At 40.0% G+C, this 23,153-nt stretch overlaps 1 protein-coding gene across 2 annotated transcripts in view; it reads right to left on the minus strand.

Moving 5' to 3' along the window:
* Positions 1 to 4,236: 4,236 nt before the first annotated feature.
* Positions 4,237 to 23,153, minus strand: part of SLAIN2 (SLAIN motif family member 2) — a 66,415-nt gene continuing 47,498 nt past the window's right edge. For both annotated transcript variants that reach the window (XM_079775472.1, XM_079775473.1), the window contains 2 exons: positions 8,573 to 8,891; positions 4,237 to 7,237 (listed from right to left, as the gene is read on the minus strand). In XM_079775472.1, the coding sequence (XP_079631598.1) occupies positions 7,171 to 7,237; positions 8,573 to 8,891 (386 nt within the window). In that variant the 3' untranslated portion in view covers positions 4,237 to 7,170. The remainder of the gene's footprint in view (positions 7,238 to 8,572; positions 8,892 to 23,153) is intronic.

Here is a 23,153-nt window from a genome sequence, read left to right on the forward strand (position 1 = left end):
ACTGACCCCATGGAGTCATGGGATTGAACCGGGAGCCTCCACCTTTTATGTGAACGCTCTGTGGTACTGTGGAAACCGAGCCAATTTTGGTTAAGTTAACCAGGATTTGTTTCATGTGTAAGAGAACCCTCTTGCAACAGGATTGCTCAATTCTCCTAAAAGCCGTGGCATTCTTTTAAACGTTTCTCCTTTCAGAAGCAGGTTAGGAAAGAAAAGAGAGAAAATAGAAACCCCCAACGTGCTCTAGCTTCCAGGAGCTGCTCTTTTTCCTGGCCTTTGGGGGTTTTCATTCCTAGATTTCCCCTCAGCTTCCTCTGGTTTACCTGTCTGAGGAGCCACGATGGCAGCTCTCCTGGCTCAGGCCAAGAGAGAAAGGGGAAACGGGAGGCCCACCTGGCTGGTCTCTTCTGCAGGTTCGACTCTCCTCCCCGGCCTGCCTGCTTTGCTTATTGTTCAGTGTCCTCAGGTCGCTGCCTTTTGCATTTTGTCCAAGCTTTTTAGTTGTTGTAAATGGGAGAGAGGCTTTTGAGGGCTTACTCCATTGGACCATGCCCAAATCCAAAGCTGCACTATGTTTAAGAGACCCAAACTGGAAACAACCCAACGGTCCTCCCACGTGAGCCTGGACAAGTTGTGAAATGGTTATACCAAGGCATACAAGAGGGCAATGAGAACGAGTCTCACATTTTTGTTGTTTAGTGCCCGAGTCTGAGGAAAAAAAACCATTTTAAGCCTCTAATAAAAATAAAAGAGCAGAGAAAAACTACAAAGTGTAGGGTTCCACTTACACAAAGTTCAAGAATAGACAAGACTAAATTGTAATGTTAGGAGCCAGGCCAGCTGTCATCTTCGAAGAGGGCAGCAGTGATTAGGTTAGCAGGTGGCACGCGGAGCTTTTGGGGGCTGTGACGTCTTTCTGGCCTACCTACATGCCGGTTACACACGTCGTCCCTTCGTGGTAATTCAGTGAGCTAAACATCCATTTTGTACACTTTTCTGTGCATATTTCATGAATCAATTAAAACAAATTTCTTTTGAAAAATCAACTCTTCCTCCTGGAGGCAAATGACAGAATCATAGCTTAAATCGACCTGCTACTTATTAGTAGGGGAATTTATAGTGACACCGAGGTGCCTCGTGGTGGTCAAGGACAGGAATGATGATTGCTCCAGGAAAAGGACCAGACGAGAAACAATGGTTTATATGATGTGCACTGACATCGGTGGTGTGCACCTATTGTTCTGTTTGCCCACTCCCCGGGGATAGTACCACTTTCAGAGAAAGTGGTCTTTCCCGCGTTCTATCCGTAGGGTTTTCCTACGAGCTGCGTAGTTTGTACTTAATTTCAATCACTTGGCCACAGTCAGTCCAGTTATGGCGCCTGACCTGTCCTGGGGAATTCTGTTCCTATAATTTTAGTTCTCATGACCAGAGTTTTATTTTTGAACAGGCACTCTTGGGATGGGGTGAAGAAATGTGCATTTTAACAGCCTGCCAGGTGATTCTAAATTTGAGAACTCTAGACTATCTTGATTATTTGGTTGTACCTATTATTTTGTTAAAGTATTTTGTTTTAAAACTGAAATTGTATTCAACCAATACTATCAATTCAGTTTGGCAGATTGTGTAGAGCAGTTCAATAAACATTATATGGGGAACTATGATCATATAGGTTTGGTAAAGTTTTACAATTAATATTTGTACTTTCCCTGGAACTGATCATTTTCTTAGCAAAATCTATCTATAAATGAAGTCATCAGTGACATCAGAGTTAATAAAAAGTTACACTTTTAACCATGACGATTCCCAATTTCATAAAAAAACTCTCTTCAAACTTAAGTGGTTGATTACCCGTGGAATTAAGTGCTTTTCCTTCATTATAATTTACTGTATTTCTCTAGTTTTCTGTAATAAACATAACTTTTATAGGAGACACCAATTAATGTTATAAAGATACAAACAATACATATGATCTTTTAAATTGAGGAATATCTGTAATCAGGAATTGGGAAATGTGTCAAGCTTTCAGTACCAATTATTGCACACCTCTGTTCAGAAGCAAACTTACGTCAGGGTTGTAAGTGAAAAGTATTTTTTATCTTAAACAGAAAACTATTCACCCTTCCACTTATATAACCACTAAAGGCCCAGTGCACAAAATTCATGCATGGAGGGGGGTCCCCCTCAGCCCAGCCTGCACCCTCTCCAATCTGGGACCCCTCGGGGGATGTCCAACTGCCGGTTTAGGCCCAATCCCAGGGATCAAGCCTAAACCGGCAATCGGACATCCCTCTCACAATCCGGGACCGCTGACTCTTAACTGCTCACCTGCCTGCCTACCTGGTCACCCCTAACCGCCTCTGCCTGCCAGCCTGACCACCCCCAACTGCCCCCCTTGCCGGCCTTGTTGCCCCCAACTGCCCCCCTGGTTACCCCTTACTGCCCCCCCCTGCCATCCTGATTGCCCCCAACTGCCCCCCCTCACCAGCCTAATTGCCCCCAACTGCCCTCCCCACTGACCTGGTTGCCCCCAACTGCCCCCCCTGCTGGCCTGGTCGCCCCATGCAGCCTGCTGTTCAGTTGTTTGGTTGTCCCTCACTAACCCCCCTGCTGGCCTGGTCACCCCACGCAGCCTGCTGTTCATTTGGTCGTCCCTCACTAACCCCCTCTGCCGGTCTCGCCGCCCCACGCAGTCTGTCGGCCTGCTGTTTGGTCATTGCTATTACTGTGATGGCGTCCCAGACAATTTGCATATTCTGCTATTATTAGTATAGATTTTAGGTCAGCACTTCAATATTTATTCCTAGATTGCAGGTTCCCCAGGTGAAACGCAGGATCATTTTCACCTTTATATGTATTAATATTTTCAGTTTTTGACACAATGCATCTCTATTACTTTATCATAAAGCTTTATTTTTTTCTTCTTTTTAAAAAGAAAACATTAACGTCACCCAGTGCAGATAAGGAATTGGTTTGAAATTGTCATCACTCAGCACAGTTTTAACCGTGTGTATTAAGGTTCACGAGTGGCATCTATTTCATTCTTGGACTAGCAACCAGAGGGCCATTTCTTTTTTTTTTTTAAATTTTTATTTTAGGTTAACTCTTATTTTCTTATTTTTATTTTTTTTAAATTCTTAATTTTTAAAAATATTTTTTATTGATTTTTTACAGAGAGGAAGAGAGAGGGACAGAGAGCTAGAAACATCGATGAGAGAGAAACATCGATCAGCTGCCTCCTGCGCACCCCCCACTGGGGACGTGCCCGCAACCAAGGTACATGCCCTTGACCGGAATCAAACCCGGGACCCTTGAGTCCGCAGGCCGATGCTCTATCCACTGAGCCAAAACCAGCTCAGGCAGAGGGCCATTTCATTGAGTCTCCTCAGACATATATTCAGGATCATTCAAAATACAAAATACATTAGGGGATGCTAACTTTGGCTTCATGCTCATGTGAAGATCCTGTTTGCTATGTCCTTCCAACTCAGTTTCTCTAACATTTATTCTGCTTTTATAACTCAAAGCTGAACTTTGATACAGCAAGTACTTCGCAAAAACCTCCAAGTGGGTTCTCCTGTTGTACTGGCATAGGACTAGTTTAAGTCAACTTCTCATTCATTGACTTACAAATATTTGACACTTAATTTTAAATGGTTCTTAAAAGTTTTTTAACTTGACTTGGGAGAAAAATTCAAACATGAAGAATAATTTCTCTAATATTTTTGTAACATAAAGGACAGTTAGAAACTTCCAAAAGGAATGTGGGGAACTAATGAAATCACGCACAATTCTCAATTTTTCCCATTCATCCATGAGAGAAAAGATGCACATGATCAACTAAATAAATACCCGTATTTCCTTTGAAAATGTATTCATTTTTCCTGTTGGAAACTCTTTTAAAATTGACATTTTGCTTGTTTCATATATGCTAACTTCTTCTAATTAGATATTAATTTACAGCAGGTGAAAAAGTTCCAGGACCCTACCAGTTTTGAGTAAACTATAAATTTACTCCAAGTGATCCACATATGAAATGACCAGGACAGAGAAAATATAACATGATACATTCCCAACCTCATAAAGATCAAATGTGATTTGGGTTTGTGTGTTTTTAAAAAAAAATCAACTGAGAAATTTATTAAAACCAATTGTAGGCAACTGGCGGCGTGTGGCGGCGGGGGAAGTGGAATCTCATCATACTCAGAAATTAATAAAACACTTGAAAAACAAATATAAATTTAATAATAAACATTATGGTCAGGCTGTTTATTAAGGAGGCAACCACACATACAAGTTCGGCTATAGAAATGTTTGCAAATCAAAGTTCATGTGATCTCAAAGGACCATGCGTAATGTCAAAAATTGATGCCTGTACATTCAATAAAAACATACACAGTCTAGATAATTCTAGAGTTATACAAACATCTGGGGACACATGTATCTAATTTCCTTCCAAAAAAACTTTTTTATAAAAGTGATGTATTGAGATAACAATTTTAAAAAGTATCTGACAATTATGAATGGTCCCCAGTTTTACAAAATGTGATTTCCAGGTATGAAAACTGAAAAAAGTCAACTCTTCAGAGTGTTTCTTATTACAAACAAGTTTTGTAGAAAAATGATCCAGCAAATACTTGAGTTAAGAATATTTATATTTTTCCAATTCTTTACACTTTTATTAACACACAAAAAAATAACATTCAAACACTGAGAAAATTAAATAACTTCGGAAGCAGAGCTCATAGCTTTCTGCTTACATATAAGGACAAATCTGGGCTGTTGGCACAAAAAAATATTTAACATTCATAAAACCCTTACTACTATATATCAAACATAAGTTAAAATCATAGGCACTAGTTTATCAAATCCACATTTCTCCTGTAAGACTAACCACAGTAATTCTTGGATTTTCCCAAATAGAAAAATTGGCAATACACAAAGGCTTTCTAGTAAAAAGGCAATTTTTCTCTTTAGGAGACCAAAAGCCAATGGTCTGTGGCAGTACAACAGCAGGTAAAATTATACTTTACCCAACTCAGATCCAAATACATTTTTAACATGTGATGAAATATTTGAATTAAAAAAAATAGACATTTTTTTTCTGATGCAGCCTTTAAAAAACAAAGTTAAATAACCTGAATACTCCTCTTGAAACCGATAATCTAACTTAAAAATGTCATGGTGTTTCATAATAGTTAAAATCCCTCTTAATTATTAGATTGCAGCATATATATATATATACGTTTTGCAATGTTGCACTGAAAACTGAGATCTATTTCATTTTGCGTATATGTGATTTTAAAAAGAGAGTGGCTAGTTCTTTCTTTCACTTAGATTTTTATGTGGGATACCCCATACACACCCAAAGCAGATGTTTTCTTTATCTTTTCTAAAAAGCAACATTTTTTAGTTCATCATCATGTGGATTCTGGTGCCATCTTTTCCTGACCCACCCCCATCACCCTCAAATTCAAGGATAAAATTCCTTGCGTTCTACACCGAAATACATAGCACTGTCAGGTCAAATCTCCAGCTGCTTATACTAACGGGAATGACTCCCTATGGTCAAGCTAACATCACGGTCAAGCCGTGGTGTCACTCACGGCACAACAGGGGTCTCTCAACATGTCAACCCCAGTGCTATTCTGAACATCAAGCTTCCCATTTCTCAATTTCTTTTGCCAACTTACAGAATGTCTTTGACTAACAGGAAATAAACGTATGTTCAAATCCCTAAAATCCTTTAGGTGACTCCAGTACCAATATTTTAGAGCTGGTTCAAACAAATATTTAAAAACAGACCTCTCACCATAAAAATGAGAAGCATGGTGTAGAAGGAATTTTTTTTTTTTTTTAGTAAAAGACTAAAAAAAACCACACCAAAACACACCTGAAATAAATGATTCCCAGGTTATACATACGGGCCATTAGAGAGCAAGTATTTAAGGGTTAGAGTCACATGTACTGGATTTCATTTGTTACCAAAAATGCAAAAATAGATGTAAGGCAGAATCAAAGTCAAAAGGGACAGTATTTTCGAAGGACGTTTTATACAGTTACTCAGTTTAAAGTGGATCCACTTAGGTAGGATTCAGCAGGCTAGTCTCCTACCACATAACAGACCGTTGTGTCATTAATAGCAACAATACACTGTCATTACCAGAGATTTTATAAGTTAAGTGCATAGATTTCCCCCCTCTCTCACTGTATGGTTTTGTTCCAGGTTGTAAGCACCGAGGTGGTGTTATTTATGTAAAGAATAAAGACACACACTACTTGCTCTTTCCCATCATGGAAACCTGCTAATAAAAACAAGGTCTCTCAGTTCTGTAACAGATAACAGCATGTGAAGAAGTTGGCTTCAATAGCAAAGGCTATCTTTCCTGAGCCAGGAGCTATAAAGTGTAGAAAGATTGTACAACTGACATTAAGCCCTTTTGGCAATCAAAACAAACACAGAAGCCCGATGTGTCGATGCGACGTGATGGATGCACGCTGTAACACTACTTGATGGCGGTGACATGTGAGCTACATCCAAAACTTGACATTAAACAAATGACATTTTTATTTCTAATGAATCTGCAAAATTAATTTATAGAATTCTCCCAAATTTAGGTATCACATTTTAAATCTCTAGCTGCCATCCTCCTTAAATCTAGTTTCTTGGAGTACCAGTGAAACACTAGTGAAACATTTCAGGTAATTAATCAGAATATTAGTTCTCATTAACACAAATATTTATTAATACCATTTTTACAGTAAATTAGGTTGAACGTGAAGTTTTGGATAGCTTGAATTCACCATTTTCTTGTGCACAAAGGTACTCTCTCGTTTACAAAAGGGCATTTTCTCTTTGGCATCCATTAGTTTTTTTGCCCAGATATTGGCCTCTGTCAAATAGTAAAAAATCAAGTTAGTTTCTGTTAAACAAAACTAAAAGTGATTCCATGGAGAGTGATTGTATGATTACCAAACACATCTGATGTTAAATGTCATTAAAGTGCTGCTTGGTCATCTCTGTCAGTTTGTGCTAATTAAGACAGAGAGGGCTGGGACTTGACAAATCCCAAGAGTCTCATATGAACAGTCTGCATATAAAAGTTGTCATTTAGCCTGGTGAAGGGGTGTCTGTGAAGCTGTGGACTTCTGTATTTTTCTCTTTGCTGGTCAGTAACAGCCATCTTTCCAACTGTCATCTTTCATGCTGCCATAGGTTTTAGGAGCTGGCAAGGATCTGAAATAAGCAATTTTGTAAAGTGACTTGCAGGGCTTAAGTGAAACACTGCCATCCCATCTCCCACACAGGATAATGACTCTGCAGGAGGCATCACAATCCAATGCAGGCTGTTTCAGGGGACTACTGAGATCAAAGCTCTGCACAGTGGTCAGCACAACCGTCCCACACTCAATCTTTCCATAACGTCCAAGTTTTACTGGGCATCAGGTGACTTCACTAACCTCTTTTTGTTAACATAGCTAGTAGAGTAAAAGAAAGGAAAAGATTGTCTCATCTTTCCAACCACATGGAATACCAACCTTATTTACCTCATTACATTTCAATATTCTTCTCCGAAAATAGGAGTAACAACAGTACCTACATGTTTCATCTATAATAATTTATAATAATAAAAGCGTAATATATTAATTAGATCGGATGCCTTTCCGGACGAAGCCGGGGCTGCAAGGGAAGCCTGGGTCCTGGGTGCCTGCTGGCAGCTGGGGGAAGGAAGGCCTACTCTTGCACGAATTTCATGCATCGGGCCTCTAGTGTTATTATAAAATAAGATACATATAAGTTATTTAGCATAGTGCATAGTAAAAAGCTGTTGTATTCTACTATTGAATTCAGAAATGTAATATGTTTATCTTAGAATAAAAAGTATAGGCAGTTTGAAAGCTAATGGGATGAATGGACTTTTTTACACGCAAATAAATATTTAACATTTACTTTTGTTTGACACCTGAATTTACTGATGGTGGTAATCACATTCCTGAAAGATAAAGATAACAGGTGCACAGTTCCCAACATGGCTGGGCTCGGAATCACCTGAAAATTAAACAAACAAAAACCAGCATACCCACAGATTTTAGACCAGCTCTATGGCAGTAAATTTTAGGCCTCTATACAAATTCCACAGAAGATTCTGAATTGTAGCAAGTTTGAAAATTGCCCTCCCAGATTATACTTAGACTTGGTAGCTAGAAACGTTATCTTAAATTTCACTTTAGGGTCTAATATGCCTTTACGATCTTTATTGAACATTATTATAATCAAAATGAACAAATACCATAACCAAACTGAGTGGTTTTAACAATTTTTTCTAGGAGGTCTCTGAGATGCTTACTCATGTTAGGTTTCTGGGCAAATTTAATCTGAACCGAAGTGATATAATACCCTAATGTCCCATGTAAGGTTTTCTTTAAAACAATAAAAAATGTTTTATCCAAATTGTACTAAGACCCTAGTGAGAACCCAATTAGGACTCTCTGTTCACTATCCAATGCAGAGGTGAGTGCAAGTCCAGTCCTCCCACTTTCCGATGCTCAAGAATGCTGCAACATCACTTACCTGCGGACAGGCTGTGCAAGTTTGCTGCGAGGCACTGGAATACCCCCAGCAGAAGGGGCACTGGGTCTGGGCAAGCCACTTCTCATCGCGGTTGTCCCTGTCGGTCTGGTTAGAGTAGCGCTGTTGATATTGCTGGGAGCATTTGCTGGGACTGTGTTCTGAACCATGGGAGGCCCAGGTGAGGAGGTGGTTTGTGAGAGTTGTGTTGTTTCTTGGCCACCAGGAGAACCAGAGCCATGGTTACTAAACGCTTTTACTGGTTGCCGAAGAGCCAAAGGAGACGGCGCTGCAGGGGAGCGGAATTTGCCTGGAGAAGGTACTGCAGAATGGCAAAGAAAAATCAATGTTTTCAGTGGAAACCAAGTGTAAGTGAAACCACTGCTTTATCCAACACTTGATGACTGAGCACCAGTTCACCTATATTCATGAAAACACTCTATAGAAATACAAAGAATAAAGAATGTTTCTGAGCAATTAAAAAAAAAGGATAACTGGGAAGCCCTAAAAAAACAAAGTCCTTACTCAAAAAAGGCCGACTACCAGAATGTTGACTAGAATTTGAAATACACTTTCCCCTCAAAGAAACATTCATGTAAACTTTTTAAAACATACGTTTTTATTGATTTGAGAGAGAGAGAGAGAGGAAGGGAGAGGGGATCGAGCCTGCAACCTGGGCACGTGCCCTGACTGGGAATCAAACTGTGACCTCTCAGTGCGTGGAACACCGCAAAAAAAAACTGAGCCACACGGGCCAGGGCCATTCCTGTAAACTTGTATCAAGCATCTGGTGGGTGTATCTCTAGGTACTATCTCACCTACAATGTAACTTAAAACTCAGGAACTAAACATTCTTTTAAAAATGTTTAGTTGTAGAAAAAAAAAAAGTTTAGTTGTTGTGTTTCATTAAGTAGCGAAGTTACTAGTATAAACCTACAGGCATATCAAGAGATATATGAAGTCACAGGATAAAGATGGTATATTTTTCTGGAATGTCAATTCTATTAAGTGGTTAGGACACTTTTATATTAACACAAATAATCCTATCTAATAAAAGAGTAATATGCAGATTGATCATCACTGCAACACACGATATGTCTGCCCCCATGTGGTCAAAGATCCTGCCCCCATGTGGACACAAGATGGCCACCACAAGATGGCCAGCAGGGGAGGGCAGTTAGGGGTGACCAGGCCGGCAGAGGAGGGAAGTTGGGGGCAAACAGGCTGGCAGGGGAGCAGTTAAGCATCAACCAGGCTGGCAGCAGAGTGGTTAGGGGGTGATCAGGCTGGCAGGCAGAAGCGGTTAGGGGCAATCAGGAAGGCAGGCAGGCAAGCAGTTGGGAGCCAGCAGTCCTGGATTGTGAGAGGGATGTCCGACAGCCCGTTTAGGCCGGGATCAGGCCTAAAAGGGCAGTCGGACATCCCTCCAGAGGTCCCAGATTGGAGAGGGTACAGGCTGGGCTGAGGGACAACCCCCCTCCATGCACGAATTTCGTGCACCGGGCTTCTAGTAGGATATTATAAAATTCTATAAATTTATCTTTGTCCTCCTTTCTTCTTTCAGCTTCTTTTAAAGTCATAAAGGCATATAAAGTAATCATTATAATAAGGTCTCATTAGATTTGTCATCTATAATAATAAAAGCGTAATATACTCATTAGACCAGATGTCCTTCCGGACATCCTTCCAGGCGACTTTCCAGACGAAGCTGGAGCTACAGCCGCAGGATAGAGGCAGCCGCCTTGGCTGCGAAGGAGGGATCGAGGCAGCTGCCATGGCTGCGAAGGCCTACTCTTGCACGAATTTCGTGCATCGGGCCTCTAGTAATACATAAAAGAATAAAATGTACAATGTGCATTACTTTTTTTTTAAAGTTTGATCTTCAGTTAGTTGTTTATCTTATTTTTTTTATTGTCTCAAGTTTTACATATGTCTCCTTTTTCCCCAATTGACGGCCCTCCGCAGCCATTCCCACCCTGGGTAAGCTCGCACCGCCCCAGTGTCTGTGTCCATTGGTTATGCTAATATGCATGCATACAAGTCCTTTGGTTGCTCTCTAACCGCACCCTCCCTTACCATTTGTCTCTGGATCTATTGTTGTTCATCAAATTATATTGATCATTATATCCCACATATGAGTGAGATCATGTGATATTTATCTTTCTCTGACTGGCTTATTTCGCTTAGCATAATGCTCTCCAGTTCCATCCATGCATTACTTTTTAAGCCTAAATAAGTTCAAATAAATTTTATTATTGTGGTGGTCCCTTAGCATTAGAAGTTCAGATCTCCTGGGGGACACATTCATCCTTTCCTGCTTATTCTGTTTGGATAAATTACCTCTGAAAGGGCATCGGTTTTAGTTTCTTCAAATGCCCATGGATGGCTACACATAATGTAAATAAAAATATTACTTTAACATGCTTTACCTAACAAAAACTCTGGCTTCAGAGAGAAAGGAAGGAAGGGAGAAATAAATCACAGGCAGATAGAGATCACCCTATTTTCTCTCAACTTCCATTAGTTTGGGGAGAACATGAATGAAGGGAAAGCTGGGGCCAGAGACTTGGTCCTAAAACTGTAGAAATGGAATAATCTACAGAATTCCATCCTTCTAACCTCTAATCTGTCTAAAGGATACAAATAACAGCAAGGTCTACCACCGTGTTAGTAGGAGAGAAAAAAATGGATGAGTCTGGTCACTATTTTCATCTGGTGTCTGTGAAGAAGAGATAAAGCCTTAGCTTCCCAACTCCAAAATAGGGGAAAGCCATCTCCTACCATCCTTTCAGTAAGGTTTTTGGTTCCCAGCCTCCTTCCTTCTTAGCTGACTTTTCTGCCTCCTGTCTGATTAGAGTCTCAAATATCAGCACCTCCACTTAAGATATACTAGGCCCAGTACTTGGTGTGCTCAAATTACCTCTACTTAGCCCCCAAAAACTCGTTTGACTCTCAAACTTGACTGGGGTCAGAATCCTGAGGAACCTTTTTTTTTTTTTTTAAAGTATGGAAGCACAGGCAGCATACCCAGAGAATCTAGTCTGGAATGGAACTTCAGTGTTAATTTTAAAATCATCACAGAAGCTTTCTGCCAAGATGGCAGAACTGGGAAGGGGCTTAACCCCCAGCTGTAAACACCTATAAAATGGAATAAGATATATAAAACAGTTTTCAAATATTGAACAACAGGCAGTACAGGCCTATAACCCCTGAGAGAAGGAAAAGAAATGTGGTGTGCCCTGTAGTACCTTTTGGTGTGTTGAGTGTGTGTGTGTGTGTGTGTGTGTGTGTGTGTTTGTGTGTGTGTGGTGTTTTTTGGGGGAGGGGGAGGTTTGGAGACACTTTCTGGGCTGCAGAGCGAGGAGGAGGATCCTGAGCAGATCAAAGCTGTCTGGTTAAGAAGACAAAAATTGGAACTGGAGGGGCAGGCTACTTCAGAGGAGGGGGCTGCTCCAGGAGGGGTTTGCTTGAATCCGCGGCTGGATGGCGAGCTGTGCACGTACTGAGGGAAGCACCATGAGAGCGGGCAAAGCAGGACTGGAACACTGTAAACTGAACAGTTCCAAAAGCTCACAGAGGGCTACAGAACATGTGTTTCAACCAGTTAGAGAATCCATGCTGAACATCCAGGCAATCAGGAGACGCTCGAAAAGAAATAAACTAGCCGTAGAATAAAGTTACTCCAAGTCCACTCTAATAAACTTAAAAAACAAGCCTCAAAAGCAAAGGTTAGCAAATTACCAGCCCTGGGAAAGCCAACTGTTTTTGTAAATGAACTTTTATTAGAACATGGTAACACCCATGTATTGTCTATGGCTGCTTTCCAGCTACAAGAGTTGAGCAGTTACAACAGAGATCAGATTACCCACAGTCCTAAAATATTTACTGTCTAGCCCTTAAAGAAAATGTTTGCTGATCTCAGCAATAAAGGATCAAACTGATCCATAAACAACTTCTTGTCAAAACAAAGCCCAACACTATTTGAAAAAAGATAAAATCCAGCACAGAACGTGAAACTTCATTATGTCCACTATCCAATAAAAAATTACTAGACATATAAAGAGATGGAATAGTAATAACCAAACCAAGATAAAAATTAGTCAAGAGCAACAGACCAAGAAGTTACAGGATGACTAAATTAGCAGGCAAGAACTTGAAGAGAATTAGTACATATGTGCTTAAGGATATAAAGAAAAATATAAACATAATGAGGTGAGAAATAAAGTTTTTTTAAAAAACAGAACTTTTAAAGATGAAAAATTTACAATATATACAAAATACTAAGTTCACTGAATAGGAATTAATAATTTAGATGCTGCAGAAGAGATGCCTGAAGACATAACAATAAGAATTACCCAAACTAAAACCTATAGAGATTAAAAAGAGTAAAAAATAAAATGATAAAGCTTCAGTGACCTATAGGTCAACATCATATGGTCTAACAGAGAGAGGAAGTGTATGAGTGGGACAGAAAATATTTGAAGAAAGAATTTTCTTCCAAATTGGTGAAAACTATAAACTCACATAATCTAAGTAGTTAAAAAAAAAAAAAAGCCCAACCTGGGCAAAAAAATCAGGAAACACCATACCCAAGGAACATCACGACTGAATTTCTGAAACTAAATAATAAATATAAAAAATGTTTGTGTACATTTTTATGACACACTAGAGGCCCAATGCATAAAATTTGTGCAAGGGGCTCGGCCCTCGCAGCCGTGGCTTCGTCCAGAAGGACGTCTGGAAGGTCGTTTGGCTGTCCAGTCTAATTATCACATTATCCTTTTATTATTATAGATAATCTGTATGTTGCAGTGTTCCCACTACCCAAAGTCAAATCATCTTTAAAAAATCTTTTTTAAAAAAATATATATTTTATTGATTTTTTACAGAGAGGAAGGGAGAGGGATAGAGAGTTAGAAACATTGATGAGAGAGAAACATCGATCAGCTGCCTCCTGCATACCCACTACTGGGGATGTGCCTGCAACCAACGTACATGCCCTTGACCGGAATTGAACCTGGGACCTTTCAGTCCGCAGGCCAATGCTCTATCCACTGAGCCAAACCGGTTTTGGCCATCTTTAAAAAATCTTAAAAGACCTTTTTCTTAATAAACAAAACAAAACAGAAAAAATCCCACAGGAATGAAGATACAGTAGAGCCATAGTTGGGGATGATGGCTCTTGAAACAATCATGTCCTGGTTCCCAACACCTGTAACACAGTTTCCTCAGATAGAAAACTGAAGATGTCCTCAGGGTCTAAGTACATCTGATTTGCAAATTTCATGATCTTCACAGAAAGTTGTGTTTTTGTTTTTTTTAATAACCCACATTTTCTTTTCTATAGGGGTCCCCCAAAAATGTGTTCTCAATTCCATTCTCTATAGTTCCACCTTTGTCTCCCTTGCCAGGTCAGTTTCTACCCAATTTATTTCCCCATCTCTTGGAGGACTACTGGATAACTGAGGCTCCTTGTCTTTAATTCCTCAAGCCAGCCCAGAAGGGTGGAGCCAGGACCTGCTCCTTCCAGTACCAACTCCAGGAAAGCCATCTTCAGTCCTAGCTTTTACCATAACTGGGAGCCTTTCAACCAGGATTTTGTTTGGGTGGGGACATAGGTTTTAAAAAGTGTAGTTCAGAGGAGGATCATGAGTTCCAAAGAGTAATTAGCAAAAGTCTGGGGAGTTGTAGATGGAAATGAGGTCTGATTAAGAGATGCACTAAGACATTGTGAATGACAATCTGGTAGGTGAGGGATGACTGAGGAGTCCTACGCTTCCTTCTCATGGTAACTGATGTAAAGTATTTGATGAAATTAGGCAGGTTATATTGATGAGGATGAGGGTGTTTCATTTCTACATGACAGCCTTATAAATACTGGAATATATCTATAAGGTTTTAAATATCTTACTCAAATCTTATCTTAAAAATAAGCTTTGTAAAAAGCATCTTTCCCTCTGGAAAAACTTCTGACCATCATTTTAATTATTAATAGTTTTGCCAGGGAAATAGTTATCTCCTGAAATTTTTTAAAAATATGAGTATCTGCCCGGCTGGTGTGGCTCAGTGGGTGAGTGCTGATCCATGCACCAAGAGGTCACTGGTTTGATTCCCAGTCAGGACACATACCCAAGTTGTGGGCTCGATCCCCAGTAGGGGATGTGCAGGAGGCAGCCAATTGATGATGTGCTCTCTCCTTGATGTTCTCTCTCTAAAACATCAGTAAAAACGTATTTTAAAAAATGAAAAGAAAAATGTGAACCTCAGACTTGGGAAAATGGGAATAGATGTGTTTCCCTATTTCTCCCACTAAGTATAATTTAAAACCTTGGGCATTATGTATAAAACAGACATGAGAAGGCTCTAAAAGGTAGAGAAGAGAAAGACCACCTAGGGACCTTGCAACCTGAGGGATGGCATGGTAATGAGTTCTCAAGGTTTTCTTTTTGCCTCCTATATCCCAGATTGGAGCTGAAGAAGCTGGCAACCCCAAAAAGCCATGGGGTATGACAGACCAAACAAGCCTGCTCTCTCTAACCAAAGGACTAGGAAAGAAAACTTTCAGATAATAATTGCTCTACTCCAGCCAAACACCACAGAAAAAAACTGTGGCCCTACTCCCACACACACCAGCAAAGGCCAGTGGGAGGCCTAGACTTATGTTTCTAAGGCTTAACCAGGCACCACAAAACTCTCTCCAGGGAGAGGTCAGAGAAGGCAGTAATGAGGTGGTCTTCCCCCTCCCCTTGGGTTGGTGCTTAGTGGAAACAAAACTACCCTTACCACAATGTGAGTGGAAACATGGTAGGGCGGCAGAACTCCAATCTTTGCCCAGCCGGTCCCTCCCTCTTGAGTGTCAACAGAGACTGAGTAGAGAATCTAGGCTTCTATTACCACCCACCAGTAATCCAATAATTCCTGAGTTATAACAGAAAAATACATATAAAAATAAGATCCAGAATATCATAATACAAAAGTGTCTAGATTACAGTAACAAACAACTCATCATACTAAGAACCAGGAAGATCTGAAACAGAATAAAAAAAGATAATCAATACATAGTAACACCATGATGACAGAGATATTAGAATTATCTGACAAAGATTTTAAAATAGTTATCATAAAACTGCTTAAATGACTAATTCCGAACACTTGAAACAAAAATAGGAAGTCTCAGCAAAAAATAGATATGAAAAAGAATAAAATTTTAAAATGAAAAAATATATTTTAAAAATAAATAAAAACTCAATGCATGGGCTCAACAGCAAAGTGGAGAGGAAAGAGGAAAGAATCAGTGAACTGGAAGATAGAACAAAAGAAATTACCCAATCTGAACAACACCAAGAAAATAAACTGTAAAACAACAACAAAAACAGAGCTTCAGGGACACGTGGGACTATAACAAAACACTTAACATTTGCATATCCTCAGAGGACTGGAAGGAAAAGAGAAAAAGAGGACAATAAGTATGTTGAAAAATGACTAAAAATTTCCCACATGTGGCAAAGGACATAAACCCATAGATGAAAGAAGCTTAGAAAACACCAAAAAGAAAAGTCCAAAGAAATACACGCCAAAGCACATCATAACCAAACTTCTGCAACTGAAGACAAGAAGTCAGAGGGAGAAATAGTATCTAATTTATAGGGGGAAAAGAATTCTAACCAGAGTGGATTTCTCATCATACCACATAGAGGAGAGAAGAAATTGGAACAATATTTTTTAAGAGCTGAAAGAAATGTCAACCTGAAACTCTAGATCCAGAGAAAAATGTAAGAATTAAGGAAAAATCAAGTCATTCTCAGACAAAAGGGATTTGTGGCTAGCAGACGTACCCCAAAAGAATGGCTAAAGAAGTTCTCTAAACAGAAGTGAAATGATTAAAAGGAACCTTGGGAATATATGAAAAGGAAGAAAGAACAGGGTAAACAAAAAGGATCATAAGGGAGTATTATGAACATTCCTACAGACATTAATTTGACAACTTAGATGAAATGGACCAATTCATCAAAATGCACAACTACAACTCAATTGATATGTAATAGATAAGTTGAATGGCCAAATAATTATTAAGGAAATTGATTTTGTAATTCAAAAACCCTCCAAAAAAGAATCTTCAGGCCTAGGTGGTTTTACTGGGAAATTCTGTCAAATATTCAAAGAAGAATTAATACAATTTTACACATTCTCTTCAGGAAATAGGAGGAAACACATCTCAGTTCATTTTATAAAGACAGTATTACCCTGATATCAAACCCATAAAAACACAGTTATCAAAAGAGAAAACTACAGACCAGGGGTCCTCAAACTTTTTAAACAGGGGGCCAGTTCACTGTCCCTCAGACCGTTGGAGGGCCGGACTAGAGTTTAAAAAAAACTATGAACACATGCCTATGCACACTGCACATATCTTATTTTGAAGTAAAAAAACAAAACGGCAAAAACACCCGCATGTGGCCCGCGGGCCGTAGTTTGAGGACGCCTGCTACAGACCAATATCCCTCATGGATATAGACATAAAACTTAACAAACTATCAGCATATAGAACTAAATGACATATAAAAAATAATATATCATGATTGACTGAGGTTTATGCAAGAATGCAAAGCTGGTTCAATATTTGAAAATTCAATGTAATTTAACACAAAACAGGCTAAAGAAAAAATCACATGATCAAATCTATTGATATAAAAAATGCATCTGACAATATTCAATAATTCATGATAAAAAACCTCAGAAAAATAGGAACGGGGAAACTACAATTTGATAGAGTATCTACAAAAAATCTACAGGTAACATCCTTAATGATGAAAGAATGAATGATTACCCTCTAAGATTCAGAACAAGACAATGACGTATGCTCTCACCATTTATTCAACATACTACTGGAAGTTCTAGATAATAAGCAAGAAAAGGAAATAAAAGGCATATAGATTCGAAAGGAAGAAACTGTCTCCACTATTATTTACATAGAAAATCCCAAGGAATCTACAAAAACAACTTCTAGAAATATTCAGTTCAATAAAGTCACAGGATGGAAGATTAACATACAAAATTGACTGTATTTCTATATACCAGCAATAAATGTTCAGAAAAAAAAAAGTAATACCATTTGCATTATTCCCCCAAAAGAGAAAAGAAATGTTCAGATGTAAGTTTAATAAAAATGAATCTTGGCAAATAGCATAGGTTAGGTGCAAAGATCAAATGAGTAATATGTGTGTAAATGTAAAATATTACACAAATTGTAAGACATATCACATCCATGCCTTCCTTTTCTAAGGAATATGGTGCCTTTCAGCCTGCTGCAGCTGAGTTCTCTGGAAAGATATGCAACAGGGTCACTCGGGCAGTCTCCTAGGCTGCTCTTATAAATTAACTAAAATATAGGGATTAATTAATAGGCTTCATTGCCCAAATTAATTATGACAGATTATAATTTCCACTATCAAGAACTACACTTGAGGCCATGGCTGGGTAGCTCAGTTGATTAGAGCATCATTCTGATATGCTAATAAGGTTATGGGTTTGATCCCTGGACAGGGCACTACAAGAACTAACTAATGAATGCACAAATAAGTGGATCAACAAATTGATGTTTCTCTCTCTCTCTCAAATCCATAAAAAAAGAATTACACTTGATTCAAGGCATAAAGTAAAGTGTTACCTGCTCTGGGCAAGAATTAGAACTCTATTTATAAAACTGACATGTGACTAAGAATGCTAACCTTGGTGTCTAAATTAAGTCATCTCTAAAATGCAAGAGTGGGTGAAATGAGGATTTATATTTTTAAAATATTCATTTTTGTCTTTAAGAAGCATTTAATAAAAATCATAATAGGTTTGCTTTCTAATTAAGGTTTAGATAATTCAGCAGGCACTTAAAACAACTCTGACAGGAGAAATTGAGTAAATAATATACTATTTTTTAACTTGATATTCACTAAATATAAAATGTTATATAAACATATCCTAAATGTATCTAACAATACAAAAATTAGACATTCCAAGTGGTTGTCTTCACAATGTTTAACAAACTATAAATTATATTAAGTGTATAATTTTAAGAAATATGTAAACATTTAATAAATATATATAGTTTGCAATAAAAATATACACGTGAAACACAGGCCACTATGACTAATGGGGAGAATAACATTTATTAAAATACATGTGCCTTTTACCCTGGCTGGTGTCTTTTACTCAGTCAGCTGGGAACCGTCCCATGCACTGAAGGGCTGCTGGCTCAGCTCCCCGAAAGGGCAATGCCTGGGCTGTGGGCTCGATCTGAGGTAGGGAGCATGTAGGAGGCAGCTGATCCCTCTCACATCGATATTTCTCCCTCTCCCTTGCCCTCTATGAATCAATTAAAAATACATGTGCTTTTCAATTATTTAACAAATACAGAATAAGGACAATAATACTTCCTTGAAAACTACCCCTCACTATATTACATCATCCCAGTTACTCAATGGTCCATGCACTAACAATGATAGTAACAGGTTACTGACATAATAACTTAAAAATAAGTTCTGGTTGTGAAAGAGCATAGAGATGAAGTAAATACGATTCTCTCATTACAAAGTTAAAAAAATCCTTTTTAAAAGAGTTACTAGTCACATATAATACCTCAATAAAAAAAAAAGAGTTACTAGTGACTATTCCAATCTTTTTTAATTTTTAATAATTATTTTATTATTTTTTGTTTGGTTTTTTGTTTGCTTTTTCAATCTCTTTTTCTGTACAGAGAAGGAAACTTGCCACAATCAGGCATCAATTGAGCAAATAATCAGGGAAATCAGGACTTGCACCCAGGTCTCCCTATTTCCAGATTGGTATTCTTTACTGGAAACCAAAAGAGAAACACCTCTGGGAGTAGACAGAAATTTAAAAAAAATTTTTTATTTTTTACCATTTTAATTTTCAACTAGACAGAAAGCTTATTTGTAAGGCTACTATCCTAGGCAGGTTTCATAAGATATGACACCAAGGCATATTAAATTTGTAATGGCTGACAAGTAATCATAAAAAAAATAAAAACAAGGCATAGAAGCCTTTGATTTCTTCTCTCATCGGTATACATGACTTATCATTATGTTTATAAGCATAGTTACCAAGAGAAAATTTATTAAACATAAGAGACAGAAGAAACCCCTGGAATGGATTTCACTAGCTTTTCTTCCATACATATAAAAAGACTGATAGATATAAATAAACTGGAGGCCCGCCTTTCGCGCACTATTGGGGGTCCCTCAGCCTGGCCTGTGGGGATCGGGCCGAAACCAGCTCTCCAACATTCCCCCGAGAGGTCCTGGATTGTGAGAGGGCGGTTCTCAGGTGACACACCCCAGAATCGGGCTCCCTCCTCTTTGGTTCCGGGTGAGTCACCCAAGAACAGCAGCTGCCAAGTCACCATAGCGCAGCAGCTCCTGTGTTGAGCGTCTGCCCTCTGGTGGTCAGTGTGTGTCATAGCTACCGATTGGTCAGTCGAACAGCCAGCCAGTCGATAATCCACCAGAAGCATTATTCACAATAGGCAAAAAGTGGAAACAACTCAAATGTCTATCAATTGATGAAAAGATAGACAAAATTTGGTATATTGTACAATGGAGTATTATCCTTTCTAATAAAAAGAGTAATATGCAAATCAACGATCACTCCGCTACATAAGCTACGCCCACCAGCCAAACCACACCCACCAGCCAATCAGGGTGAGTATGCAAATTAACCCCAACCAAGATGGCTACCAGAAGGGAGGCTTGGGTTTTCCTGGCAACAGAGGAAGCCAAGCTTTCCACACTCTGGCGGCCCAGGCCTCCACTCAAGGATACAAAGTTTCAATTATAGAAGGTAAACAAATCTAAACAGAAATGGCTGCCGGCCTCGGAGTGAGCAGGAGGCTTGGCTCTGCTCCAGGATACAAAGTTTCAATCATAGAAGGTAAATAAATTCCAGATACCAGGGCCTCTGCTTGGGTCGCCAGGGGCATGGCTGGCTTGCAAACTACCACAGGCAACTCGCCCAGGCCTCTCCACGCCCCAAGGGAACCCCACCCTGATCCAGGACACCCTTCAGGGCAAACCAGCTGGCCCCCACCCGTGCACCAGGCCTCTATCCTATCTAATAAAAGAGTAATATGCAGATTGACCACCACTCCAACACACAAGATCAAGATAGCTGCCCCCATGTGGTCAAAGATCCTGCCCCCATGTGGACACAAGATGGCCAGCACAAGATGGCCAGCAGGGGAGGGCAGTTGGGAGGCACCAGGCCTGAAAGGGAGGGCAGTTGAGAGGGACCAGGCCTGCAAGGGAGGGCAGTTGGAGGCGATCAACCCTGCAGAGGAGGGCAGTTAGGGGTGACCAGGCCGGCAGAGGAGGGAAGTTGGGGGCAAACAGGCTGGCAGGGGAGCAGTTAGACATCAATCAGGCTGGCATGGGGGTGGTTAGGGGGTGATCAGGCTGGCAGGCAGAAGTGGTTAGGGGCAATCAGCAAGGCAGGCAGGCGAGCAGTTGGGAGCCAGCAGTCCTGGATTGTGAGAGGGCAGTCAGACATCCCTCAAGGGGTCCCAGATTGGAGAGGTTGCAGGCTGGGCTGAGGGACACCCCCTCCCCCTGCCCCCGTGCACGAATTTCGTGCACCGGGCCTCTAGTTTGACAATAAAAAGGAACAAAGTACAAATATATGTTACAATATGATAAACTTTGGACACATTATGCTAAGGTAAAGAAGCCAATCACAGAGATCATATATTGCATGATTCCATTTATATGAAATGTCCAGCATACGTAAATACATAGCAACTGAAAGATTAGTGGTTGCCAGGGGCCAGAACAAGTGGGGATTAGGGAGTAGCTGTGAATGGGTATGGTGAGGGTGATGAAAATCTCTAACATCAGACAGTGGTAATAGTTGCTAAATTTTGTAAATATACTAAAACACTAACTTGTATACTTTAAAAGGATGCATTTTAAAAGTATGGGAGGGGAAAAAAAGAATGAAATATTACCATTTGCGACAGCATGGGTGGACCTAGAGGGTATTATACTAACTGAAATAAGTCAGTGAGAGAAAGACAAACACCATATGATTTCATTATATGTGGAACTTAAAGAACACAATAAACAAACAAAAAACCTGAAACAGACTCATAGATACAGAGAACAGACTGATAAGTTGCCAGAGGGGAAGAAGGTTTGGAAGACTTCGTGAAAAAGGTGAAGAGATTGAGAAGTACAAATTGGTAGGTATAAAACAGTCATGGGGATGTGAAAAACAACATAGGGAATATATTCAATAATACTATTATGAATATATTATTATGGTGCCAGGTGGGTACTGGAAATATTAGGGGAAACACTTTGTGAAGTATGATTGTCTAACCACTATGCTGTATACTTGAAACTAATTCAAAAGAATACTGAATGTTAGCTGTAATTGGAAAAAATAAAAATAAAAGTAGGAGAGGGGAATAAATAAATCCCAAAATAAGCAGCCACATATATATGTATCCTATCTAATAAAGAGGGAATATGCTAATTGACCCTCATGCCAATGCAAAGATGGTGGCGCCCACAGCCAATAAGGAGGGAATATGCAATTGACTGTCCTGCCCTCAAAGATGGCAGCGCCCACAGCCAATAAGGAGGGAATATGCAATTGACTGCCCCGCCCTCAAAGATGGCAGCGCCCACAGCCAATAAGGAGGGAATATGCAATTGACTGCCCCGCCCTCAAAGATGGCGGCGCCCACAACCAATAAGGAGGGAATATGCAATTGACTGCCCCACCCTCAAAGATGGCGGCGCCCACAGTCAATAAGGAGGGAAATATGCTAATTGACTGCCCCACCCTCAAAGATGCTGGCGCCCACAGCCACAAGATGGCAACGCCCAGTCCCCTTAACCCCACTGGGGTGACAGGCGCCTGCCTCCGGAGTCCCCCAGTCCCCTCAGCCCCCCGGCCGCCCAGGGCCTCCCGACGCTCAGATAACCAGGGTGTGTCGAGGCTTACGCTGCCTGCAGTGGCAGCAGCAGAGGTGTGATGGGGTGTCGCCTTCCCCTGATCGCTGGGTCACTTCCTGGCCTTGAGGGCTCCTGGACTGTGAGAGGGGGCAGGCTGGGCTGAGGGCCCCCTCCACCCCCCAGTGCATGAATTTTCATGCACCTGGCCTCTAGTATATATATATATATTTTAATCCTCACCTGAGGATATTTTTCCATTGATTTTTAGAGAAAGTAAAACAGAGAGGGAAAGACAGACAGAAATACTGATGCGAGAGAAACACATCAATTGGCTACCTCCTGCAGGAGCCCTGAACAGGGCCCAGGCTGGGGAGAAGACTGCAACTGAGTTATGTGCCCTTGACATAATCGAACCCAGGACCCTTCGGTTCACAGGCCGACACTCTATCCACTGAACAAAACCGGCTAGAGCAGCAGGCATATTTTTAAACAATTTCCCAAAACAACAGATGAGGGAGCTCTAGAGCTGTAAAGTTAGAAAATCTTAAATCAAGCTCTCTTTCTAAATGTTTAGAAAAATGAATTTCACAGAAAAACCATCAACAGAAACAGATGGAGAC

Source organism: Cnephaeus nilssonii (assembly GCF_951640355.1).
Source record: "Cnephaeus nilssonii genome assembly, chromosome: 1".
Classification (NCBI taxonomy): Eukaryota; Metazoa; Chordata; class Mammalia; order Chiroptera; family Vespertilionidae; genus Cnephaeus; species Cnephaeus nilssonii.